At 45.2% G+C, this 22,131-nt stretch overlaps 2 protein-coding genes across 2 annotated transcripts; both read right to left on the bottom strand.

Annotated features, from left to right (window-relative positions):
• Positions 1 to 316: 316 nt before the first annotated feature.
• On the bottom strand, positions 317 to 18,167 carry Znf70 (zinc finger protein 70). The gene is made up of 2 exons (XM_074060920.1): positions 18,039 to 18,167; positions 317 to 15,090 (listed from the first exon to the last, which is right to left on the bottom strand). The coding sequence occupies exon 2, from the start codon at positions 15,009 to 15,011 to the stop codon at positions 13,668 to 13,670; it is 1,344 nt and encodes a 447-aa protein (XP_073917021.1). The 5' UTR covers positions 15,012 to 15,090; positions 18,039 to 18,167; the 3' UTR covers positions 317 to 13,667.
• A 1,326-nt stretch (positions 18,168 to 19,493) lies between these two features.
• On the bottom strand, positions 19,494 to 20,823 carry Vpreb3 (V-set pre-B cell surrogate light chain 3). The gene is made up of 2 exons (XM_020182674.2): positions 20,672 to 20,823; positions 19,494 to 19,919 (listed from the first exon to the last, which is right to left on the bottom strand). Exons 1-2 carry the CDS (start codon positions 20,721 to 20,723, stop codon positions 19,597 to 19,599), a joined length of 375 nt encoding a protein of 124 aa, XP_020038263.1. The 5' UTR covers positions 20,724 to 20,823; the 3' UTR covers positions 19,494 to 19,596.
• Positions 20,824 to 22,131: the final 1,308 nt, after the last annotated feature.

The following is a 22,131-nucleotide window of genomic DNA, read 5'->3' as shown; positions in this document are numbered from 1 at the left end:
CATTTATATCTTCCTAATTCTTACACCTTTCTTTTCCTTGCCTTATACCTTACCCTCAAGCTGGCACCCCAGAACCACATGCAACAAACAATAGGCACTTTGCCCTGTTAGCAGTCATGAAGAGATTTTGTTGGGGTGTTTTGTTTTGTTTTGTTTTGCTTTGCTTTGTGGTATAGGGGGTTGAACCCAGAGCCTCTACCACTTGAGTCATGCCATGACCTCAGCCATTTTTTATATTTTGTTTTTGAGATAGGGTCTCACTGACTTTGCCAAGGCTGGCCCTAAACTTGCTATCCCCCTGCCTGTGCCTCCCAAGTAACAGGGATTACAGGAATAAAGGGATGTTTTTAAACAGTCTACAATTAGACATGATGTCCTCTCTTTCTTTAAAGATACCCTTATCTCATCATGTTGAGAAAGCTTTCTTCTGGGGCCAGGCGTGGTGGTATATATCTGTAATCCCAAACTACTTAGGAGGCAGAAATTAGAGGATTAAGGTCCCAGGACCATCCCTGGAAAAACATGATACTCTACCCGAAAAAAAACAAACTAAAGCAAAAAGGGCTGGGGTCATTACTTAAGTGGTAGAAAGCTTGTGCAAAGCTGCGAGTTCAATCCCCAGTACCACCAAAAGAAAAGTTTCCTGTCTTCTTGTTTGCTAAACATTTTTAAAATCATTCCTTGGATTTATTTATTCAATGCTTTTTTTCTACATAGTTTTCGATGCTTGTTTGATTTTTCTCTTTTATCTCTTAATGTTGCACATAATGTAAAGTCAACCTCGCATTCCTGGAATAAATGCACCAGACGTATCCATTCTGTATTATTGTGCAATATTGCTAGATCCAATATGATAGTGTATGTTTAAAACATGTGCATTTATGTGCCTGAGCAAGATTCAGCTATATTATTTTCTCTACTCTTAGGTTTTGCAATCAAGGTTATATTAGCTTCATAAGATGAATTTTGTAGGGTTCTCTGTTTTTTTCTCTACAAGAGTGCATGTTAAGAATGGAACAGTGTCTTCCTTGGACACATAGTCAATCCTACTAGTGAAACTATGTGAGCTGGGATTTTTTTTTTTTTCTGAAATGTTTTAACTAATAATTCAATGCTTTAGGTGGCTTTCAATGAATTGGGACTTTTTATTTTTATTGAGTCAAACATATGTGCTGAAATGGATTTTCCTAAGATTTGCTCATCTCATCTCTACTGGCATAATGATGTTTATAATAGCTTGCATATTATAGGTTTTCTGCATGTGTCAAATGTTCCATTTCATTCCTGATATAGGTACTTTATCCCTTTCTATCTTTTTCTTGACAAACAAATGTCTTTTTATTTATCATCTCCATTGGCTATTGGTTATCTATTTTATTCTTTTTCATTCTACTTTGAGTTTATTTTGCTATTCCCTCTCTGACTTTCCAAGGTACATCCTTAGCTCATTAATTTTAGCCTTTTGTCTGTCCTAAATATACACATTTTAAGGCTATCAGCTTTCCTCCATTACTAAATTAGTTGCATTCTGTGTGTTTTTATGTAGTAGTCTCATCAGTGTTCAGTTTATATGTTACCTAGTTTTCATTTATTTAGTTCTCTGACTGCTGAATTATCAGCACATTTAATTTCCAGACATGTAAAGATGTTCTAGTTAGAGCTTTGTTACTGACTTCCAGTTTAATTGTATGTTGTTAGGAAATATACTATGAATAATTTCAGTCCTTTGCTCTATGGAGACTTACTTTATAAACCAATGTTTGTCGGTGTTCCTAATATGTTCTTATCTCTGAAGATAACATATACATTGTAACTGCTGCATGTAATGTTCTATATATAAGTCAAGATGATCAGTTAGTGTTTTTTTTTTGTCTCCCCTTTGGATTGTGAATTTCTCTATATTTCCTTATAATTCAATGAGGTCTTTCTTTGCTTTGTATTTTTGAGACTATATTATTATTTATATACAAGTTTAAAAGTTGCCTTCCTGGTGAATTAAAATTTTTATTAGTATAAAAAATCCTATTTATTTTAGATGGTAATTTTTCCTTTAAATTATCTTTAAAATTTCCCTTAAACTCCCTTAAATTATCTGATATTAATATAACTACACAGGATATATACACAATACAACTACAGGAATATCATGGTATATTTTTCCATCTGGTTACTTTCAACTATTTTCTATCCTAGCCCACAACTTGTGGAAACGGGAGCTCTTCTCCAAATGGCCTTCTTCTTGTTACATTCCCTTGTAAAATATGTACCAAACATTTAAATTGTACATGAGCCATGTCTGTGCTCATTGTGCTTCCAACAGTTTAATTACATCTCTGCGGTGGAAGTTCTTGGCCTTTTCTGTTCAGTGTTTGGGGTTAGAGCAGAATTAACAGATGTGCACACATCTGATATGGTTCAATCCTATAGGGCACAGAAAACCCCACTCAAATGGCCTAAACAAGGAGGTAATTAATTATTGGTTCATATAGCCTGCAATCAGACAGAGGGGGCTCAGGGCTACCTGGGCCTAGTACCTGTGGTCTTATGTCTCTAGATTCTCCCTGCCCTATCCTATTCTGTCTGGCTTCCCTCCTGGAAGCAAAATAGTTCCAGCAGTGTTAGCAGAACCTCATCCCAGCATACACCATCCAAAGGAAGAAGAAGTAGGCTGGGAATGTAGCTCAGTAGCAGAGTGCTTGCCTATCATGCATGAGACCCTGGGTTCAACCCCCACCACCACCAAAGGAGGAGCAGACCACGAGACTGAATCCCAGGGCACAGAGAAGCCATCTCAGTGGACCACCTCTGGTCACATGCCCACACCCATGACCGGGACTCAGGCCAGGAACTTAACATCCATTGTTCTGGGCACAATAATGGAGGGTCTGAGGGAGGCCTCAAACCTCACTTAGGCAGGTGACCATCTCTATCCCCCAAACCAGGGTCAGTGGGGATTTCTGAGTACACACAGTCCAAGAACTAGCCAAAAATTTCAGCAAGGAAGATGCACATAAACTCTAGAAAGACACAACATGAATCAAGGCTTCCAGTATCAGAGCATGGAGTGTGATGAAGCCTCCTCTGCATAAGTGTGATGGAGACTTTCTCCTCAACCAAACTTTAGTTAGGCTTCTCTAAGCCTTCTTCTCAACTAGACCTTACTTCAGGTTTCAGTCTCAGCCCATGCTGGGTCTACTTTGCCAGTTTCAGCAAGAATCTTGCTAAGTTGGTTCAACCAGAAAACTCCACTTTCAATGTCTGTTAATATATAATCAAGCAAGAATCCTATTAGGTTGGTTTAACCAGAATTCCCCTTCACTCTGATGTTTCCTCTTAGTAATTTTTCATCCACCAACCCAACCCATCACCTTAGCTATAAATTCCCATTTGTTTATAATGTATTTGGATTGAATCCATTTCTATGCTGAAGTCTCTTTTCCTTTATTGCAATAGTTCCTGAATAAAATCAGATTTTACTGCTTTAACTAGTTTCCAGCACTGATTTTCTGAGGGAAAATTGTAAAGCAACTGCATACAGACCACAGTAGCAAAGGTCAGATCAAACACACTTCTTTCTTGCAGGTCACATCTGAATCTGTTGCCTCCAGAGAACAGGGAGAAAAGCCAGACATGGAGCCCTACTATATGTCAAGCAGATGCCAACATTTAAGGAGGTGCTCACTCTCAGAAGCTGACCCTACTCTTGTACAACCTTCAGCGTGGATGCCTCACCCTAGGCCTTACCCTAGGCCTGCCCTGGTCACCAGCACTTCTGTATCTGTTTTGCTGCATCCAAGTGCTGACCTGCAGTGAGTAATAGCTACCACTTCTTTTCTGCCACCCAGCTATCTCACAAATTTCTCTTTAGGACAACTCTGACGCAAAATCATATAGGGAAGGGAATTCTGGGAAACCCAGTTCAGTTTAGCCAGGTTGACACAGTACAAAACCACTACTGACCACCTTTGTCAACTTGGCATTTCCACACACCTCTTCTAACCATATTATCTTTCAGATAGACAACAAAACTATGCTTTCACCTAACATGAGATAACTGTTCTTTATAACCAAAAAAAAGTGATAATCCTATCCCCTACAAAGAACTCTACTCTGTGTATCTTTATCTATGAAAGTATATAGATGACTTCCATTCCTCTTCTAGCTCATAATCCATATCTTAGATACCAAAATAAAAAGTTACCCACTTTATCACATTTTGATCAGAGGGAAATTGAGATAAGACAAAGTTACAAGTTTGAAGTATCCCTCAAAAAAGATGCATGTGTTGAAGGTTGGTCCCTAACTGGCATACTCAATAATTTAGAAGTGAAAAGATCCTGAGGTCTCTCACCTAATCAGGGGATTAATCCTTTGATGGATTCATACTATGACAGCATTATTGGGAGGAGGGGCTAATTGAAGGAAGTCATTATGAATGTGCCCTAAAAAGATACACCTTATCCCCTGCCCCTTTCTCACTCTTTTTCCCTCTCACTCACTTCCTATCTCTCACTCTCCCTTTCTCTCTTCCCTGCCATGAGAACAAGTTTGCTCCTTCATGCACTCCCACTGTGAGGGGCTGCCAGAGGCCCAAAGAAATGGAACCAACTGATCACAGACTGAAACCTCTATAACTGCAAACCAAACCTTTCCTCATTATAAGCCGATTCTTTCAAGTATTTGTTACTGCAGTGTGAAGCTGATTAACACAATGCCACGAATGAAAAATTCCACACCTGACCTCATCTGACTGGTTGCAGTCAAAATCCAGTTGCACTAGAAATATTGTGTAAAACAACCCTCAAGGAATGTGTATAAGGTATGAAATATAAGTAAATTTTGTGTTTAGACTTGGGTCCCGTTCTCAAGATATATCATTATGTACATGGTAATATTCCAAAATCAAAAGAGAAATCTGAAATCTAAAACACTCCTGGTCCCAGGCATTTTGGATAAGGGATACTCAACCTGTACTGCAAAGGCAAATATGTTTAGATCAAAATAAAGAAGAAATGTCTGCAAATAGTAAAGTTCTTTCCATGACCGCCCACATATCAACTGGTGGTGATTGTTCCCAGTACCTGTTCCATGTTCTCTTTGCCTACAGCAAGCACCTCAACTGGTCAGGTTTACCCATGTAGCAGGTTAAATCAAACCTTCGTTGCTGAGGACGTGGGCCAATCCTATCCTGTCTGAATTAGGTGGGTGTTGTTTGAAGCAACTGTTATCACAAGACATGAAAGAATCCCAAGGCTCTCAGTGTCCCAGACATACTCCCCATCCCCACTGTGCAGTAGCACCCCCAGTGTCCCTGAAAGTAGGCTCAATCTTCCCCACACCACCACCACTGCCACCTTTTGCTCTCTGGCATGAGGATCCAGGGGGCAGCCTCTTGTCCCTTGCCCCTTAGTGGAAGCACTCCTCTCTTGGAACTCAACCCTCTAAAATCAGCAGAGCCCACCTGGGAAGCAACATTTGTTGGTGGGTTCCCAGGCCCATGAGCCCTGGCTAGAGATGAAGTAAGACTGAAAACTTGTCTTCTTTTTTTTTTTCCTTTGTTTCTTTGTTTTCGTTGTTGTTAGCCTGGAACTTGAGATTCTCCTGCCTCGGCATCCAAAGTGCTGCGATTATAGGTGTGTACTACCTTTTACAATTGACATCGCTGTTAGAACATAAACTATACTTCAGTCTTTTGGTATTTGCCCATACTTTCTTTATAACCCAGCGTATGTGCACTTTTCATTCTACCTGTGCTTGAAAAGAACATGTATTCTGTACTCAGGGCACACTTTGCTTCATGGATGGGCAGGAAGTTAACGATCTTGCTTAAACCTTCTCTAGTCTTTCTCATTCATGATTTGCCTATTCTACTAACTACAGAGAGAGGTGTGTAAAAATCTAACTCCCAGCATTCATGGGAGTCCCTGAGTTCAGCTTCTTGTCCTTCCACTGGCACTAGACTCCATGCAGCAGGTCTGGACTTCAGGCTTGCAGAATTGCTGAGGTGAAGGGGAGTGGGCATGTGTGGTCCAACCCCACCCCCAGCTCAGCACCAGCCAGGTTCACAATGCCCCCCAGTGCTCTCCTGCCCTATAAAATACACACTCTCTGGAACTGGGCTGGGCTCAAAGAGGGCACACTACCCTTAATGCTGTTCTCCTTTGTCATGATGGATTGTTTGGGTCTTTCCTGCTCCCTCCCTTTTACACCCCTTTCTCCATGTACTATGGGGAAATGGGATCCTGCCAGTTTTCTCATCTGAGAACATGAAATGATAAGGTCTCCGGTCATCACCTTAAAAGTGACTCTGAGATCTTTCTTCTTGACTCTTCTATGACCCAAGCTTACCCGGAAGTTCCTGTTGCCAACCCCCAGCCCCCTGCACCCATGAAACAAGGAAGAAACCAAGGGCAACTCAAACTTTGACCATAATGAGTGTCTTCCTAAGACCTGGGGTGTCCTAGCCAGGAAACATGTTGTGGAGGACAAAGACTCAGAGAAAATCATGGCTGGGGTACTTATGAAAGGACTGGTTTTAGGAAAGATGTAAATATGATAGGTGTTAAGGTGAAAATGTAACAGTGATACACAAGAAGACAGTCATAGTCTCTGCTTTCTCATTTTCCACTATTTGCCTGAAGTGTTGTCCCTGACCCTAACCTTGGCCTTCTTTGATGAAACTGCACCTGACACCCAGAACACAGCACAGGGCTGGGGAGAGGGGTGGCTGTAGAATGGGATCAGGGCTTCTCATAGTAGCTAATCTAGGAACAGGGCCCACACACCTTCAGCCTGTTCTCCTCCAGTGGTTGGGAGAGGGGTTTTTCCTGAGGACATCCTTCCTGACAGAGGAAGGCATGCTCTGGAATACAGAGCTCCATGTGGCCGGAGCATGAAGGATGTGGTAGGTAGGGTAAGGCAGGGGTTATCAGGAAGGGCCAACAGGCTTAGGTTTCCCTGAGGCTCAAAGGAATGTTTGAAGAAGAGAGTGACCCTATAAGACAGAGAAGAAAGATTATTCTGGTTGCTAAGAAGAGAGAGAAAGGATGAGAAGGAAGTTAGATAACGAGAAGAGGCTGCACACTGAGGCTGCAGAGGAATGACAGCAGCCTCAACTAGGGTGGAAGCAATCAGATGAAAGGAGGTGGTGTTCAGCAATTTCAAGGACCAGGACTTGAGGGGATAAAAAGAGGAGGTAAAAGAGGAGGCAGTGTCTTATTCCTAGTTGAGATCAGTAACCTGGAGAAAAGAACAGGAAACAGAGCACTGGGCCAGGCATACAGGCACACACCTGTAATCTCAGCACTTGGGAAGAGACAGGAGGATCATGACTTTGAGGCCAGCCTGGGCTACTTAGCAAATTCCAGGCCACAGGAGATTCTGAAGAGAGGGGAGGGGAAAGAGAAGGAGGAGAGGGAGAAGGAGAGAGAGGTGAGAAGCATTCTTGGTATGCAGAGGAGGAAGGAGAGTCACTTTTCACACAGAAAATGCTGCAGAGGGCCTACACCACAGCCCTCCCTCCAGACCCAGTCTACTAGAAAGGAAGACAACAGAGGGAGCCTCACACTAGATGCTTCCAGGGCGGGATGCTGATAGGAGAGAGAGACTTCAAGCCCTAAGCTATGAATCCCATTTATAAGAGCTGGACACAGTCCTACCAGCCTCAAAGGGCAATTGTGCCCACTTGGCCATTGCTCATTATGAGTCCAAAATAACTCTTCACTTTTGAGGGTACCCATGGTCCTGGGAGACCAGATCAGTCTAGAGCCAGATGAGGGACCTCCCCCTTCTCCAAGACATGATACAACGTAGTGTAAGGATTAAGTAGATAGCACATTATTGCTTAACTACTTGTGACACTCTTTCATTTCTGGAGTTCCAGGAGGCTGGAAGATTTAAGTGAGGTGCAGAGGTGCTTCTGGTCATCTGTAGGGGTAGGGTAACTAACCTGCCCAGCAAGGAGAAAGAGGGATTTCAAGCCAACAAGGAAAAAAAAATGAGAGAAAAGGAAAAGAAAAAGAAGGCCAACAAGACACGTCTGGGTTTGGACAGAGCTCCTAAGTACCTTTCAAATGTTTGCGCAGTGCCACCAGAGGATGCTCTAAATGTCCTCCCTGGCTTCCAAAATGGTCCCCGACTGTTGAATCACTAGGAGGGCAGTACAGTGGAAAGGAATGTGCCTGCAATAAGAAAGATATCCACAGAAGCAGAAAGCAAGTGAACAGGTGAATATTGGAGGGTCTCCAGCCCACACATACACCAACATTCTGACGAGGCAATTGTTTTGCCTCTGTGGTGCAGGAGGAATGGTCCACACATGGCATCTTAGGGTAAGATCCTGCATTATTTTGTACCCCAATTCCACACTCACTAGGCAAACTTGACTTGCTTTCCAGAGTTATCAGATATTGAAGACCGAGTAGTTTCCCACAAGAAAAAGGCTTCTCTTTCCCCACTCCCAGAAAATCAGTGCATTAGCATTTTGGCAAATATGGCTACATTCTGTGATGCTGGTCAATGTCCACTGGTCCCTAAGAGCTCAGCAACCCTGAGTGGACTGAGGCCACTTGATTTTCACCTTGGTCCATGATGACTGAACTTGCTTGCTGCCTCTGAGAAGTCCTGGTAGCAACTGGCTGTGATTTCAGAATAATGTTCAGAATTTCTTTTCTTCATAGCTGAAAGGTAGATCTGATGTTAAATTACCACACACCTTGAGCAAGTCATTGGCCCCAGTTTTCTGATATACAACTGAACTGGCCAGAAGTGACCATCTTCTTGAGCCTGTGCAGCTGTGACAGCATTTCCCTCTTCTACCTGAGGTAGACGCTGGCAGTGTCTTCTGGTTGGTAGAAAGGAGTAGCAGGGAGAGAAATGGCCAGTGACAGACAGGTAACAAGCACATGGGAATGAAATCAGGGCTCCTCTTCAAATGACTGTACAGGGTTATTCAGGAATGATGGGATGGATCTGTCATGTGTACTTCTTTGCTATATCTGGCAGTGTTTGCTAAAAAGTACCGCACAATGTAACGTTCTGAGTTATGCTGAAAAACTTTGGGAGTAATAAGAATAGAAAATTAAAGACATATTTCAGGGCTGGGGATGCAGCTCAGTGTTACAGCATGTGCTTAGCATGTACTAGTCCCTGGGCTCAATCCCAACAGTATTAATCAACTGCACCTCATAATTTCCTAAATGCATTGGCATTCCTCACCTCTGAGCCCACCAAGCTGTGAGGTGACACCATTCCTCCATGTTTTAGCTAAGGACAGTGAAGCCATAGGTTGAGGCTTGAAAAGTTAGGTCTGGCACTGACCCCAAACGTAACAAGAAGACAAAGACAGGAAGAAGCAGGTGAACCAATGGCAGACCTCAAGTCTACCCAGAAATGACACCCTCCATGTGGTCATAGAGATGGGCAGGAAATGAGCATAGTCTTTTGGGGTTAAATAAATTAGTATATATTAAAGTATTAAGATGAAAATAGTTTATGTGTTGCTGAACAATGTTAATAACTGAATTTCTTATATAACAAGAAAAAGAATTATATAAAGAACCAGAAAATGAAATCTAACAATTTGCTTTTTGTAATTTACAGGTATAGTAAAATATATACACAAATTTAAAAAATAAAATTCTGAGCTAAACTCTATATTGCAAATGCAAATTCAAGAAAAGCAAGAGGCTTCAATAATCATATTTGAGAAAGAAAAGTTTAAGTTAGATGCATTAAAAGAGGCAAAGAGGGTAGTAAAAGGCACAGTTTTCTAGTATATCACTACTGAATAGATATGCCCCAAATATCAAATTTATTAGTCATTTATACCCTGCCTATTTCTCAAAAAAGATTTGAGAAAACTGCACCACTAACATAGCAACAACACATGTAAAAGAGAAATAGAAATTAAAAGTGAAATAGAAGCAGGGCATGGTGGCCTATAACCCCAGCTACTCAGGAAGAAGAGGCAGAAAGATGACTTAATCCCAGGAGTTTGAAGCCAACCTGGGAAACAAAATCAGACCATGTCTCAAAAAAAATAATAAAACAAAATAATAAAAAATTAAAAGTGAAGTAGAAATACACAAAAAGGAGAACATATCAAAACCAGATTGAGTAAATGTTTTGGAATCATGGAGCCCTTTCAAAATATAATGACTGCTACAGGCCCCTTCCCTACACAAATCCACACAGCTTACTCCATACCTAGGGAAGCCTCTAAAGCCCCTGCGTGCTCAGTCCCAGCAGTTCTTGGAGGTCAGATTTAAAACTCTGACATAAATGAATATGAATTTGAATAAAATAACAAAAACTGAATGAAAAAATAGAACTAATGGAATAAAAACACTACTTTTGAGAGTATACATTGTTTTATGTTTTATAAAATGATAACATATTCTGGTCTAAAGAAAGTCTACCGGACACTTTAGAAATGTTGACACCACAGTACAATAAGGAACAACGACCTAAGCATTCATCACTTGGAAATATTAATAACACTTAGGCCAAGAGAAAATTCCCAATAGTATAACAAAAAAAATACCACATCTCAAAACTTATGAGAATATACAAAGCTGTAACTCAAAGGGAAAAAAAGTAGGCAGCAAAGTGCCTATATTTACTAGCAATACTAAAAATATGACTAGCCATATGTAAGTAATTTATCTTGCAGTTGGAAAGTGTTAAGCGAGAGATAATACATATACTTTGACAAAACATTTAGATAAGTAATAAAAAAATCAAGAGTTTCATAACACTCAAGAATAATTAAGTAAATCACTGCAAAAAAAATAAGATGATAAAAAAACAAAAGCAAACAACTCACTTACAAGATGCTTAAAATTTGACCAGGGACCATTTACACTGAGAATCTAAATGAGATTTTTTAAATATATAATAAAACAGTGAAAGAATTTAAACAGAAAAAAATTAGGCTCTGCTCATACTTTCAAAAAAGGAAAGCACCTGGTCCTACAAGGTTTATGTAAGAACCTGTTAACAGTTGTTGAGGGAGGTTGTCTTAATTCTCAGAAAGAAGAAGGAGGGAGAAGACAGAAAGTGCATATTCCAAAATGTGAGAACATCATAAAGTGAATTATGGGAAGTCAGGTGTGAATTAGAGAGGGCACCCAGCAGGGGCAGCCTGAACTCCACGTGGCTTATTCAGGAGGGGTAAACCAGACTGGCTCAACCAAGCATGTAGAACAGAAAAGCTCCTGAAAGTAAGCTTTAAGGAAAGTGGTGACATTTGCAAAGTGATGCTGTAAAAGTCAATTTGGCCTGGCATGGTTGTGCACATCAGTAATCCCAGCTACTCAGGAGGCCAAGGCAAGAAGTTCAAGAGTTCAAGGTCGGCCTGGGCAAAGTCAGGAAAACTCATCTCAAAAACAAAATGAAAACAAAAGGGCTGAGGGACATAGCTCAAGTGGTAGAGTGCCTGCCTGGCAAGTGTGAAGCCCTGGGTTCAATCCCCAGTACCGAAAAAAAAAATTAATTTGGCTGGAGTATACGGAAAGGTTAGGGAGGGACGGACCCAAGGTATGTGACAGATGCTTGCTGAATTAGGACAAGTCTGGCCAATGATGAAGTAGAATGGGGGGGGGGGGACATGTTAAAAAGAGGTAGTTCTTTCAGGAAGCCTGTCTGATGCCACCTGCTGTCCCAGCTGTGTCTCAACATGTTCTTCACTCCTGATAAATGACTGAAGACTCTGGGTATTAGTTGACTGCAGATAGTGGCCAGGGCCACCTGTCAGGCCCTGGGTCTCAGTGGTCCAGCTGCCCGTACAGTGGACTCTGGGGGACACAGGGCACTGTAATCTTTCCAACTCAACATATACATTGTTCAAAACCTCTGATTTACCAAGCCCCGCTTACTAAGGAGCAAATATGGCTTTCCCATGTTTATTCATCCAAACTATATATAAATGCCATGCTGAAATAACCAGCAGCATCATGATGAGTTCATGTGATTCCAGCCATAAACTTCAAAACAGCCCAGGCTGCCTCCTTCACTAGCTCTGGGGGTGGGGGTGCTACATTAAAGAGACTCCCATGGGGCAGGGGTCCAGCTAGGTGGCAGAGTGATTGCTCAGACTGTGTGAGGTCCTGGGTCCCACCCACAGTACAACAAAAAAAGAGTGTCCGGGCCTGAGACAGCAACCCTCACTGCCTAAACCCACACCCAAGGCCACATGAGCTGGGGACTGAGGGGGAATAGCCTTCAAGCTCTGCTCCATCAGTGAGCAAGCTGACACTGGAGGCTACCAGGGCTGCATGAAAGCCCAGTGCAGAGCTCACAGCTGGGCCATGTACTACACACACCTTATAATCAGAAACACACCAGTCAGGGCCCAATCCTGGGGAAGCCAATTGAACTGGTCCAGTGAGACATGGGCAATGGCACTTTTAAAACAACCCTCAGTCTATTTAAAACAACTGGTTGGCAGGAGGGGAGGACAGAAACCAGGAGCTTCCTACAGGAGGCTCTGGAGATCATCCAGGAAGAAGTATACATGGGTCACTTCTCTGATCCGCCTCTAGGTGGTGCAGGTGTCACTCAGGAGCTCCATCCTCAACCACTATTTGTGATTGTTAGTTGCCAAAACACTTTTGAGTGTGACAACATTCTGAATGGGAGCCTCACACCAGCCCTTGAGGTATATGGCCTGGACCCGTCCTCACACAGGGAAATGGAGGTTATGGGACTTGCTCAAAGTCACTATGTAGGAGGGGCAGACTTGAATCTAGACATTCTGATTGAATCACAGCCTCCTCCTCCAATCACCTGCTGTCCACATCCCAACACTGGTGAGCAAAGAAAGGAGGCTGCATAACCACCAGACTGAAAATGGGCCCTGCTGGTGTTCAAGGCACACTGTGGTCTTGGGAGCACTGGGCCTCAAGGAGAGATGTCTCTGGAGGGCACCAGTGCCTCAGATGAGTCACAGCCAGGTTTCAAACATCCTCTGGCCACAGTAGGACCAAACCTCTGCTCTCTTGTGACAGATCTGACAGAATCCACCCTCCACCTATGAGAAAGTTGTGAGACCATGCTCAGAAAATCACCACCCTCACCCCCAAGTCCTCAAATCAATCCTTTAGATCTTCTCTGCTCTGTTAACCTGTTTTGCTCGTACTCAGTGCTCAACTCAGGGAGAGAATTCTATTTTGCCTATTCCATATCTACTTCTGAGTCTGTTCTTTTCATCTGACTCAGGCTGTGAGCGTTTTCTATCTTCTGAAAGTGCCAGCCAGACTTCCGCCTGATTTAAAGTTAATCTGACATGCTCCTAGGTTTAACTCAACTCTCTTCTTCCTGATGTTTATTCTTCTTCTGGAGTCTGATAAAAGTGAAGAGACGGAAAAATGAAATCTCATAGGCTTGGGAATTAAATGTAAGAGTGAGAAAACTGAAAGCCAGCTCTTTTCAGGTTCACCTCTCTTATGGTCCCACACTCCCTTTCACCTAGGAAACCTGCAGAGTGTGGTAAGCTTGTCGGGTTCTACACGGATCCTTCCTGATAGTGGGGATGTTCAGGAGGGCCTCATGAGAGAGTTTCCATCCAGCGCTGTTATCAGGGAAGTAGGTGGGGTCTTAAGAGACAAAGCAACATGGCATGGGTTCCATCTGGCAAAGGCTTCCAAGCTGTTGTGGGGCTTCCCCTTCTACAGTTTCTCCCCAGCATGGATCTTCTGATGCCGGATCAGGTGTGAGCTCCCCCTAAAGGATTTGCCACACAGATTACACACATAGGGCTTCTCTCTGGTGTGGGTTTTATAGTGCTCAATGAGGGCTGACCTGTGCCGGAAGGCCTTGCCACACTCGCAGGTGTAGGGCTTCTTCCCGGTGTGGATCCTCTGGTGCTGAATCAGTGCAGAGCTATGGCAGAAGGCCTTGCCACACTGACAGCACTCATAGGGCTTTTCTCCAGTGTGGATCCGCTGGTGCTCAATAAGTGATGAGCTCTGACTGAAGGCCTTCCCACACTTATGGCACTTGTAGGGTTTTTCACCAGTGTGGGTCTTACGATGTTCGATGAGGTTGGAGCTCTGACTGAATGCCTTACCGCACTCTTCGCATTTGTAAGGTTTCTTCCCAGTGTGAATCCGCTGGTGCCGGATCAGGTGGGATCTATGACAGAAGGCTTTCCCACAGAGGTCACATTCATGGGGTTTCTTTAGGGTATGGATTTTTCGATGCTGGCTCAGGCCTGAACTCTGGTTGAAGGATTTCCCACATTCCTTACACTGATAAGGTCTCTCTCCCGTATGAATTCTCTCGTGTTTTCGGAGGCTGGAGCTCCGGCTAAAATCCTTCCCACATTCCCTGCACTCATAGGGCCTCTTCCCAGTGTGGATTTTCTGGTGTTGCGTGAGGGCTGAGCTCTGGCGGAAGGCCTTCCCACACTGCCGGCACTCATAGGGCTTCTCCCCAGTGTGGATGATCTGATGTCGGAGAAGGTGAGAGCTCTGGCTGAAGGCCTTCCCACACTCACAGCACTCATAGGGCTTCTCACCAGTATGGATGACCAAGTGTCGGAGGAGGTGGGAGCTCTGACTGAAAGCCTTCCCGCACTCACGACATGCATAGGGCTTGGCTGGCTGTGGGGATTTATTAGGTATATTAGGTCCTGAATCCCTCTTGCCTGCTTCTTCATGATCACATAGACTGGGCTCTTCTCTGCTGTGGATTATCTGACATACACTGAGGTCAGATTTCTGGAGGAAAGTTGTACCAAATATCTCCTCATCCTGGGGTCTGGCTCTCAGGGGAATACCCTGATGTTGAACAGGGCTTGAGCACAGTCTGAAATTCCCCTCATAATCCTCACGTTCCATATCTTGCTCCCCAAGAGGGATCTCCTTGTAGATAACAGCCATTTGTTCCAAACCTCTTTCCTGAAGAAAAGGGTCCCCCAGATCCTCCCCTGGGAAAAGCTCTTGCTGCATCTCTAACCTGTCCTCAAACACAAAGGTCTCACCAAACTTGGTTGCTGGAGAAACCTCCATTGTGAATCTGGTGTCACCACCAATGATTGTATGTCTTTAAAAACACTCTTCTTTGGGCTGCACTTTTTCCGTGCTAAATCTATGGTGGAAAAGAACAAAGAGTATAAGACACAATCTTAAGATGATCCTAAATGAGTTAGAGCCAAATTTCACTTACCAGAAACAATTACAAGAAAGACAAATAGACACAATCGAGTGCCACATGCTGGTATCTAGACTGGCAGAGTTGAAGGTATTCACAAAGGTGGGCTAAAACAGGAAGTGGAGTCATTGTGGAAAAGAGGGCAAGCCTTCAGCTACTGGATGATGATGACACTGCGGGTGGGTTTTGTTCCTTCCCTCTTACATTAGGGTAAGGTCACCACTGGCAGGCAGAACCCTGCGAGTTCACCTAGCCCCTCTCACTCTTACTCCACCCAGTCGGCCTGTCCTCCCTGAGGCCACACAAGGGATCACTCCCCTCTGTTCTCATTGCCACTGAGCAGCTCAACCTTCACTATGACTTCCCGAGATCTGTTCGACACTTGCTTCCTAACCAACTATCTGCCTCCAGCTCTACCAGCTTCTCTGGTCCACACTCTACACTGAGGTTAGAGTCAAGCACACAAAGCATAAGACTAATCGTGTCATTTGTCTTCTTAAAATCTTTCAACACTCCAACTTCTTCACAAGGGCCTTCAAATCTGGCCCTTCTGGGCCCATCTCCTATCTCTCTTTCTGACACACTAACCTCTCAGCTCAACAATTCACTTGCACTGCTTTTTGTCTTCTCCTATAAAGCCCTTCTCCTATTCTCAGAGTGCCACTTGCTGTCCTTCCACACTCAGTCCAAATGTCCCCTTTTCTCTGTACCCTCAGACTCTTGACCATCTCAGGCATGCCCCCTTGGTGACCTGAGGTACTAGCTGTACCCTGTCACAGCACTCACCACCTTGCATATTTATAAGACTATCCCCACTGTTAGCTTCCCAGCTCCCTAAAGGCAAGTACTATGCTTTCTCAGTGTGAAATCCCCAAGCCCAAGCACAACACAACCCCACAAACCAGCTGTTGTTGAGTAAATGATCCAAGAGAGAAAAAGCTATTTGCCTTTGTGTTACAAGTGATTGTCACACATCTTTGTCTTTTTTGCCAAAGAACACATTTTTCAAATAATTGTTTAGATGTAAATAAATAAAACAGACAAGAGCAGAGCTGCCCCAGTGGAAGGACAGTATTTTAGCAGGAACAAGAAAGGAGACTAGAACATCCTATTCAGCATTCCACCCCACTATGGTGGCCCCTAAGGGAGCCCCTCAGTGTTCCACTGAGATACTTCTGTAGTAAATAAATAAGAAGACCTCAGATGATGTGATGATAGCAACAACTCATATTTATTGAGCACCTACTATGCATTAGACAGTACTAGACAGTACTAGAATTTTCAGAAGCACATAGGATTTAATCCTCAACTCTGTCTGAAGGTATTATTCTTCCCCTGAAACTTAGTAACTGTATAATACTAAAAAAAGTAAATACAAAAAAATCAAACAAAAAATACTAAAACATACTAAATTAATCAGAAGAGGCACAGTGGAACTGTTACTTGGAAATGATTGGTTGGTTTTTGGGTTTTTTTTTTTTTTAATATTCCAGCCAATAGAAAGGCCAAGTGTGAGAAAAGAACAAACTTAAAATATTCTCAGAATTTCTTTGACTGGGCTGGGGAGTGTAACTCACTGATAGAGCATTTGTTTAGCACGCAAGAGGCCCTGGGTTCAATCCCCAGCATGACACCAAAAAAAAAAAAAAACTTTATCTCTTCAACTCTTACCCTTCCCCTTCTCTTCAGCAGCCCACAGTCTCCAACCTTATCAACCAGTCTATGCTTTTTGACCTCATCAAACCCAGTAAACCCTCTTTTTTCACCCAGGTTCTCCTCTTCAAGCTCCACCCCCTTCTCCATCTGGCTCAGCCCCTCTCTCTCCCTAGTGGGTCTAACTATGGGTACCCCTTGAACTCTCTGGTCAGCACTATATTCCTCGCCTCCTTGTCCTATGGCAACTGGCCACTAATTCTCAACCTTCCCTGCCAATTCCTCCTAAGATGTTAAATGCTGCCAACTATGCATGGCGGCACGACAAATCTGAGTTTCCAATTTCATTTGGGAACTCGGCACTCAGCACCATCATCCAATGACCTTCTTATTGCCAAATCCCTCTCTTCTCAGTCCTCACCTTCTCACCCCATCTGGAATTGCTTACCAATGTCTCCTCGTCCAAACCGACATTTTAGAGGTTGTAAATTGGCAGCGCGGGGATCCTGCCACACAGACACGTTTTGTTTGGTTCTTCAAGAGTTGAGTTTTTCCTTAGTTGACAATATTTAAAACCAAATAGATTCTGGCTTTCTCTTGAAAAACTAGAAGATCTGACAAAATGGGTCCGCTCTTTCACTACCCTGTGGCCTACCTAGTTACCTGAAAGTTTGGAGCTTGCCCCCATCCTCCATCCCCACTTTATTCCTTTGGTTCCTGAAAGTTTTCTTCCCAATTTTCATGTCTTTTGATTCCTTCTTGAGATCTACGGATTGCAATTCTTCCTTCTCCACCCACCTGTTAAATCCTATTTTCCAAGGTTCCCTTAGCGGTTTTCCATCCCCAATCTGCAGCCCCTACACACTGAAGTCACCACTCTAGACAAAAAGTTGACAATCCTTCATCTGTCCGCAACAATGTGTTAAATTGTTTCTGGACCAAAAATCCGAAGGTCTGGAACCTCGTGCTTCACACCCTTCTCAGGGCCTTCCCTAGCTCCTCTTGCACAGGTCATCCCATCCTGCAGGTAGCCCCCAGGACCTGGGCACCGAGAAAACCCTCAGTGCGATCAGGGTTTCCTAGCTGGGGGTGGGCAAGCGGCCGCAGACCCGGGAGGCGACGTGGCGCCCCTTCAGGCTTCGCACGGATTGGGGACACCCGCACCCAGGGCCACCGGAGGGACAGGATGATAGGCTGACTCGAGTCTTCCAGGCGGACACGGGGCCACTCACCTGGGCCTGGGCGGGGCCAGTGCACCTGGGCCGGGGCGGAGCCGCAGGCGGGAGGGGCGGGGCCGCACCGGAGTTGCTCCAACCCGAGGTCGACGCGGCCTCGCACCGCAGCCGCTGCTGCAGCTGAGCCGGCGGGGCTGCCTGAGCACCTGGAGCCCCGCCCCCAGCCCCGGGCACTTCCGGGACCGCTCTAGGCCTCGCGGAGGTCCCGGCGTCTCGGTGATCCCGCCTGCCCAGCCTAGCTGTTCGTAGAGGGGTCTGGAGCACTGGGATAGGAGAGTCTCTCTAGACTGCGCAGTGACTGTTGTCCCTAAAGCGTGTTCTGGCCTTAGGGAAAACAGTTCGGCGGGAGCGCAGAGAAGGAAACTGAGGCTGGGAAAGGCCGATCTAGAGCCGCAGGCACCTGGTGCACTTGCCCTGGGGCTGGATGCAGGACAGAGACTACCAGGGCCTTAGGGTCTTTAGGAGAAGGGGAGGGAATTCCCAGAGCTGTTGACCCGCACAGACCCAAGGGTCCTGTTTGCATTCAAGGGTAGACAGGGTCCTGCCTGCCCTTGTCTCTCCCACACAGACAGCGATTGAGGGGGTGGATGAGTGAAGGGCCCAGGAGATGTCTGAGAGTGTAGGCGATGCCAGAACCCTAGAGCCCAATCCAGTGCATCTTGGTGCCGACCTCCAGAGACAAGGCGTCTCTATGGAGCACCAGGATGTTTGTTTTTGTTGTCGTTTGCCAGTGCTGGGGATGGAACCCAGGGCCCTTATACATGCTAAGCAAGCACTCTGCCAGCAGTCTATATCCCCAGCTCAGGGAAGTCTTTTTGAATATGCACAGGCCCCAGTCCCACACACTTAGCCCTGTTTCTGATGGCAGGACTTGTCCCTTCAGTGAGTTTTCCACCCCTTCACCCCTAGCAACTCCTTATGGTTGCCTATGGGAAAGCCTCCCCAGGACACCAGTAGAACACACTGTCCCTGAGGGAAGAGATGATGCCCCTGCCAACTGTCCACCTGCCTTCAGTACCCTCAGCCCTGCCTCTCAGGTGCTTCTGAGTCCCCTCCCTGCCCCAACCACCCATACGTACCTGCCTCCCTGCCCCATCAAGTATCAACAGTGCCTTGTACAGAGTCTCCAGGAGAGAAGAGGGAGCTACCCCTCCCCAAGCCAGCAGCCTGAGCTCCACAGAACCAGCCACCCCAGACCTATGAGCGTTGAACCGTAGTCAGCCATGCAGAGCTGACAGTGTCAAGGGCTTCTTCCTTTTTCTTCCAGGGCCTCAAGTCACCGGAAGATCAGGTCACCAGGCTGAGCCCCTGGGGGTTAGGGGCAAGACTGGGCCACTTCCCCAGGGATCTCAGGTGCTTCCTGTTCAGTAACAACCCACAGAATCCCCACTTTTCACACTCCCAGATCAACCAGGATCTCACAGTCCACACAATTACTGTTGACATGTTAAATGTTATTAACCCATTTTAGTCAGAAGCAAGACTCTGAGAAAGGGCTGAAGGTCAAGGACAGAAGTAAGAGGCAAGGGGGAGACATTCATCCTATCCCCCACCCCTAAATATCAAAGCCATAGGCAACAGAGCAGTAGTAATCCGCGTCGTCCTCAGGCTGAACAGGGCTGATGGTCAGAATACAGGCATTGTGTAATGTATCCTTGGCAGCTGAGAATCGGTCAGGAATATCAGCAGGCCGATGGTGATCCTCCTCCGAATGGTAGTAGAGGAGGAGGCGGGGAGCACTGCCTGGCCGCTGCTGGTACCAAGACACACCGTATTCACCAATGATGGCATGCTGGGGGCTGAGTGTACAGAAGAGTTGAGCCACTTGGCCTGGGAAAACCAGCAATGCATCCGGCTGGACCAGGACTGGCTGAGAGACTGAGAAATACAAAACCACTCAGGTGTGGCCTGGGCCCCTTCCCTCCCACCTGTGCCTAAGAATGCTTGGTCAGAGCCCAAGGTCATGGAATTGGCCATGTATGGGCATGGGAGGCCTGGTTGCTTGTGACTTAGGGTGCCCTTTCTAGACTTCTACTTCCCTCTGCAAGTGAGGACTTTGGAGTTAGTGACCCCTAAGTCACTGTTAATATCATGTCCCCATGAGTTCATGCACATAAGAGAGCCTTGTTCTCAAAAATGGGACTAGAGTCCTTTGGGTCCTCCTGTTACCCAACCCCCTTATTTCTATGGATCCTTTTCCCTCAGTCCGATAGGTGTTCCAAACCCTGGCTACAGTCCAGTCACCCTCCCTGACCCCCCCCCCCACTTCCTTGACTTCACCTTGCATCAGCGCAGCCTCAGGCCATTGGACATTGGGGACTTTCCCAAAAGTAATGTTAGCTTAGAGGCCCTGTGGGGTAGGGACCAGATTCCCCTGTGAAAAACTAAGGTGATCAGCTTTAGTCTCCTCAGAGACTCCAAAAGGTCATAGTCCAAAAGTCCAAAGGGATCATTCACATAGGGAAACCAAGGCCCATACAGAGAAGTGACTTGCAGACCTGGTCTGGAGCCTACCTCAGTGTCTCTCCTAGGATCCTCCCCACTGTCCTTCTTAATTTGCTTCCTTTCCAAAGCTTTTTTGAGACAGTGCCAACACACCCCCAGTTGAGACAGGCCAAGGGAGGGCTTACCTGCCAAGAAGGCTCCCATCAAAAGAAGGATCAGGTACCGGAGGCAGACCATGGTCAGAGCAGGGAGACAGAGAGAGTCTGCTAGGCTATGCTCCAGGTGCTTAGGGGCATAGCCTTGGGGAGGCTGCTGCACCACAACAGGGCATGCAAATCAACCCATTGACTGAGGAGGGGTGTGGCTGAGGCCAATGCCAGGCCCTGTCTTCCCAAATGTCGAGGTCCTAATACAGGGCCCTTGGGAGATCAGAAGCCAGGAAGCCTTCACCTGCAGTTATAGTAAGAAGTTGGAATCGGCTTTTTGTTTTGTTGTTCTTGTTGTTGTTGCTAGACAAGTGCTCTACTGCTTGAGCTACACCTGGAGCCCTTTTTGCTTTGGCTGTTTTTGATATAGGGTCTCACTTTTTGCCCAGACCTGGCTTCCTACTATTTATGCTTCCTGCAGTACCTGGGAAAATAGACAGATGTCAGCTTTTTCCATTGCCATGAGGTCACTTGAACTTTTTGCCCAGGATGGCCTGGAACCATCTCAGCCTCTGGTGTAAATGGGTAACGGGCACGATATTGCACCCAGCAATTGGTTGAGATGGAGTCTCACGAACTTTTTGCCTGAGCTGGCCTCTAGTCATGATCCTCCTAATCTCTGCCTCTGAGTATAGCTAAGATTACAGTGTGAGCCACTGGCACGCAGTGGGATCTGCTTTTTTTTTTTTTTTTTTCTTTTGGCAGTATTGGGATTTGAACTCATGCTTGCTAGGCAAGTGTTCTACCACTTGAGTCACTCCACTAGGCCTGCTTTTGTTTTTTTTTTCCAATGCTTCAAACATGCTAGGCAAGTATTCTATGTCCCAAGTCCCAGAATCTGCTTTTATACTGAGGTACAACTGGCATACAAATCTTAAACATGCACATCTATCTATCACACACACACACACATACACACACACACAATCGCCCCTAAAACCTCCATCCTGATCAAGATGTAGAGCACAGGGCTGGCAGAATGGCTCAAAGTGGTAAAGGGCATGACTAGAAAGCATGAGGCCTTGAGTTCAAACCCTAGTACCACCAAAAAAAAAAAAAAATAGAATGTTTCTATGTTCCCAGAGGTCAACATTCACAACATTTCCAATCAATAACAGCCTTTACTGCAGCTATAGTTTGGATCTACAATGGCCTCCAAAGGCCCATGTGTTAAAAGATTGATCCCCAGTTTGGCACTATTGGGAGATAGTGAGTGCCTAGTGGGATGTCTTCAAGTCAATGGGGGTGTGTCCTTGATGGGGATAGGGGAACCATGGCTCCTTCTTCTCTCTCTTTTGCTACCTAGCCTGCTATGAAGTAAGTGGCTTTGCTCCACCTCACACTTCCCACCATAACGTTCTGCCTTATCATAGACCCAAAAGCAATGGGGCCAACCAACCATGAACTGAAACCTCCAAAACTGTCAGCTATAGTAAACC

This window comes from Castor canadensis, chromosome 18, assembly GCF_047511655.1.
Source record: "Castor canadensis chromosome 18, mCasCan1.hap1v2, whole genome shotgun sequence".
In the NCBI taxonomy this organism is placed as follows: Eukaryota; Metazoa; Chordata; class Mammalia; order Rodentia; family Castoridae; genus Castor; species Castor canadensis.
This window is presented reverse-complemented; position numbering and strand designations above follow the sequence as displayed.

Bases quoted from the DNA above. Each gene is read 5' to 3' on its own strand.
- Znf70 (XM_074060920.1), bottom strand. From the start codon at position 15,011: ATGGAGGTTTCTCCAGCAACCAAGTTTGGTGAGACCTTTGTGTTTGAG.
- Vpreb3 (XM_020182674.2), bottom strand. From the start codon at position 20,723: ATGGTCTGCCTCCGGTACCTGATCCTTCTTTTGATGGGAGCCTTCTTG. The intron at 19,920-20,671 runs GTAAGCCCTCCC...TGTATTTCTCAG, and splicing joins GATGGGAGCCTTCTTGGCAG to TCTCTCAGCCAGTCCTGGTC.